At 37.8% G+C, this 3110-nt stretch overlaps 1 protein-coding gene across 1 annotated transcript in view; it reads right to left on the bottom strand.

Moving 5' to 3' along the window:
* The window catches only part of GPAM (glycerol-3-phosphate acyltransferase, mitochondrial), a 30088-nt gene extending 27960 nt beyond the window's left edge, over window positions 1-2128 (bottom strand). Inside the window, exons 1-2 of the mRNA XM_010176787.2 lie at window positions 2027-2128; window positions 1-31 (exon numbers count right to left, since the gene is read on the bottom strand). The exon at window positions 1-31 is cut by the window's left edge and continues 86 nt beyond it. Of these exons, the coding sequence (XP_010175089.1) occupies window positions 1-31; window positions 2027-2128 (133 nt within the window). The remainder of the gene's footprint in view (window positions 32-2026) is intronic.
* Between the last annotated feature and the right edge of the window lie 982 nt (window positions 2129-3110).

Here is a 3110-nt window from a genome sequence, read left to right as displayed (position 1 = left end):
GGAAGAGAGTGGGCCTAGAATTACACTCTCCCTGTGGAACAAAAGACCCAGAAATATATGTTTTACTGGGTATGTGAAAACTTTGAAACAGAGGAGTTGCCAGACACAAAAAAACCCCCCCTATCCTCCCCCCCAAATTACGTAAAACTAACACAATTTTTTCCAAGATTTTTCTAAAATAAATATTATCTCCAGATGATGTGATTTTAAACAAATTAAAGCAAAATCACAGTGTTGTATTTATGTATCTTAAGCACTGCAGTATTTGCCATGCTTAAGATACGAATTTTTTAAATAAATAAATAATAACTCTAACAAGAAACAGCAAGGAAACTGACAGCTGAGAAAAGTGGAAGAAATTCACAGTAAATTACAGCCTCCAATAATGTAAGGGTGCTTGTAATATGAGCAATATTTTAAGCTTTAACTGGACATCACCCTGTAAAATTGCAAGACTGAATACACACAAAAATATTAACTCTGTTGACCCTGTAGGGTCTTTTTCAGCAGTTTAATGTAAGGCAATATGAAAAAGGAACCACTGTGCCTTCTCCAGAGTTAGGTTGTGCTTTTGAAGATTTCAAAATAAAAAAAATTGAAAGTAACTGTATTAACATTAGGACATAATGAAAATATACTTGAGTACAATTTTTACAAAGATACTGATTGCTCCCATTAAAGCGTACTGAATTATTGCCTGCCTGAGAATGAGCACTGGATTGCCACTTTCTGAACCATATATTCTAAGTTTATAGTAAAAGTGAAGTTACAGAAACAAATCAAAACAAAACCAAAACGATGTCAAGATAAACTGAAGTATTTTTAAAATGGCACATTTAAGTGGAAGAGAAGTAGGGTAGAGCCAACACCTTAAACCAGCATAAGGGTTAGAAAACACAAATACAGCTCATCACATACCCAGCTAGAAAGCCAGCCCAGGGAGAAACAACCAGAAAGTCAAAAGAAATGCTGAAGATGATTAGAAGATAAAATGTGCATATATCACATTTGGCAAGCGATATGAATTGGCAATTATCCCAAGGCTAAGTCTTCCCTCTGAAATAAACAATCATCAAGATGCTAAGCCTGGTCCAATCCCTTTCTCTGTCACCTCTAACTCCAAAGTTAACCTCCTTTGTAAAAACACTGTCTTCCTCCTGCTTGCCTCCAAGCCCTGATGAACTCACCACCACCTTCTTACAAAACCTCCCTCCTATCTTTTTTTGTCTCACCTGCCTTTATCCCATTCTCTCACAGATCCCTCCGTAACTGCAGCTTGCTGTCTGATGTAGCTACACAGAAAAGCCAGCTGCCAGGACATCTGTCCTTTCCCTCAACTCTGACCATGTTTCCAACTCTTCTTCTGTATCATGTTCAAACTCCTCCGCTCCAGAGCCGTGTCTAATTCCTCCTGACCCACACTTCCAAATCAACCATCAGCCTGGTCCCCATGTGTCTCTTTTTGCACCACCCAGCCCTCTCTGCTCACTGCCTCCTTGGTCCCCCCCAAATACCAAGACCCACTCAAGAGAGGTTACAGACTTTTAATAGGCTTCTTATTTATATCCACCAAATTTTTCTTCTGTCTCCTGTATTGCATTAATAGCTCCAGCTGTAACAGCTACATGACCACGTATCTTTAGCCTCATGCTCCTTTTCACTTGTGTATTTCAAACTGCAGCTGTCATAACAGCAACAAGCTTTCTATTTGACCTCAGTCTATTACAGAATGGGATTCTGCATGTTTACTACTATATAAAATGATTAATAAAATCACACCAGAAGACGGTAAGACTATCAGTAGGGTTTGATATGAAGGTTTTTCTTTTCTAGTAACGTTAGTATTTGGCACAGCACTGAACTGTTGGTTACTTCTCACGTTTCAAATTAGATTATTTCAAACTGTACCATGCATGAGAGAGATGATGCCTTATCTTCATTCTCCTTAATAAATAAAGAAGTCCAACTTCAACTTGAAGAGAAAATAAGGTAAATATGGCCACGCACATTCACAATTTTTACTTACCCATTCTTCACTGGAATGCTTACATCTACTGATACTGCACTCTGATGAGGTGGACAAATAGGAAACATCTATTGTTCCAAGGGACAAAGCAGTTTCATCCATGACACACGAGTTGAAATGAAGATCAGAAGCTGCAAAATAATAACATACGTGTATATATATATATATATATATATATACACACACACACACACACAGAAACACATAAGAACACATGTAATTTCAGTGATAGGTATCTAACACTAAATTAGCAAACTGGTATTTTTGAACCCTTCAGTAAAAGTCAGATTCTGAAGAAGTTTCATTGCAGTCAGAAATCTGTATGATTTTAATATGATAAAAACCCTCAGTACATTAAATTTCCATAAACACAGCACACCAATCAGTTACCTGCATGTTTTTCTCTACCTGCTCGTCTTCCCATTCAGATCAGTATAGTCCCTTTATGCTTTTCCACTGTTCTTCACTGCATGGTCTAAACCATTTGGCCACAAGGATACACATATCAGCCACTTTCAAAAGTTTACTATTCTCTTGCACTACATGACCTCACTCTTTCATCATTCGCTCCTCAAGGACACCTATTATCTACTTTCATTAATGTTCTCTCCCAAACCTATCTTGCAGTATATTTTATGTGTCTGATCTAGCTGTAGTCAAACCAGTTTGCAAACAACTCACAGGAAGGAGTGCTCTACACAAAAACACACCCCTGAATCTGAACGTGTTGCTGACATAAGTGACATTATGGGCTTGCAGGATTAAAACCAGTAAGAAATCTAAACTTGCACCATTATTTTAAAATGGAAGGCTTATAGTTGATATAATAAGCATAGTAAATAATTTTAGCCAAAGCAAAAAAGAAAGAAGTCCAAACATAACAGAAGAGCTTAGCGTTATATATCTGCAAAGACTACAAATTAAACTGCTTTGTTATGAAAAGCCATCAAAACAGGAATCCCGGCGTTTTCCTCTAGAGAAACTGTAAAGTGGCAACATCGCCTTTTCCATCTGTCACCGCAAAGAAACTTACATTACAGCCAAGCTAGGAGCCATCAGGCGTGAGACTGCTCCCACCCTGTAC

This window comes from Antrostomus carolinensis, unplaced genomic scaffold, assembly GCF_000700745.2.
Source record: "Antrostomus carolinensis isolate BGI_N321 unplaced genomic scaffold, ASM70074v2 scaffold9081, whole genome shotgun sequence".
NCBI classification, from domain to species: Eukaryota; Metazoa; Chordata; class Aves; order Caprimulgiformes; family Caprimulgidae; genus Antrostomus; species Antrostomus carolinensis.
The sequence above is the reverse complement of the archived record's forward strand: the minus strand, read 5'-3'. Positions and strand labels throughout refer to the sequence as shown.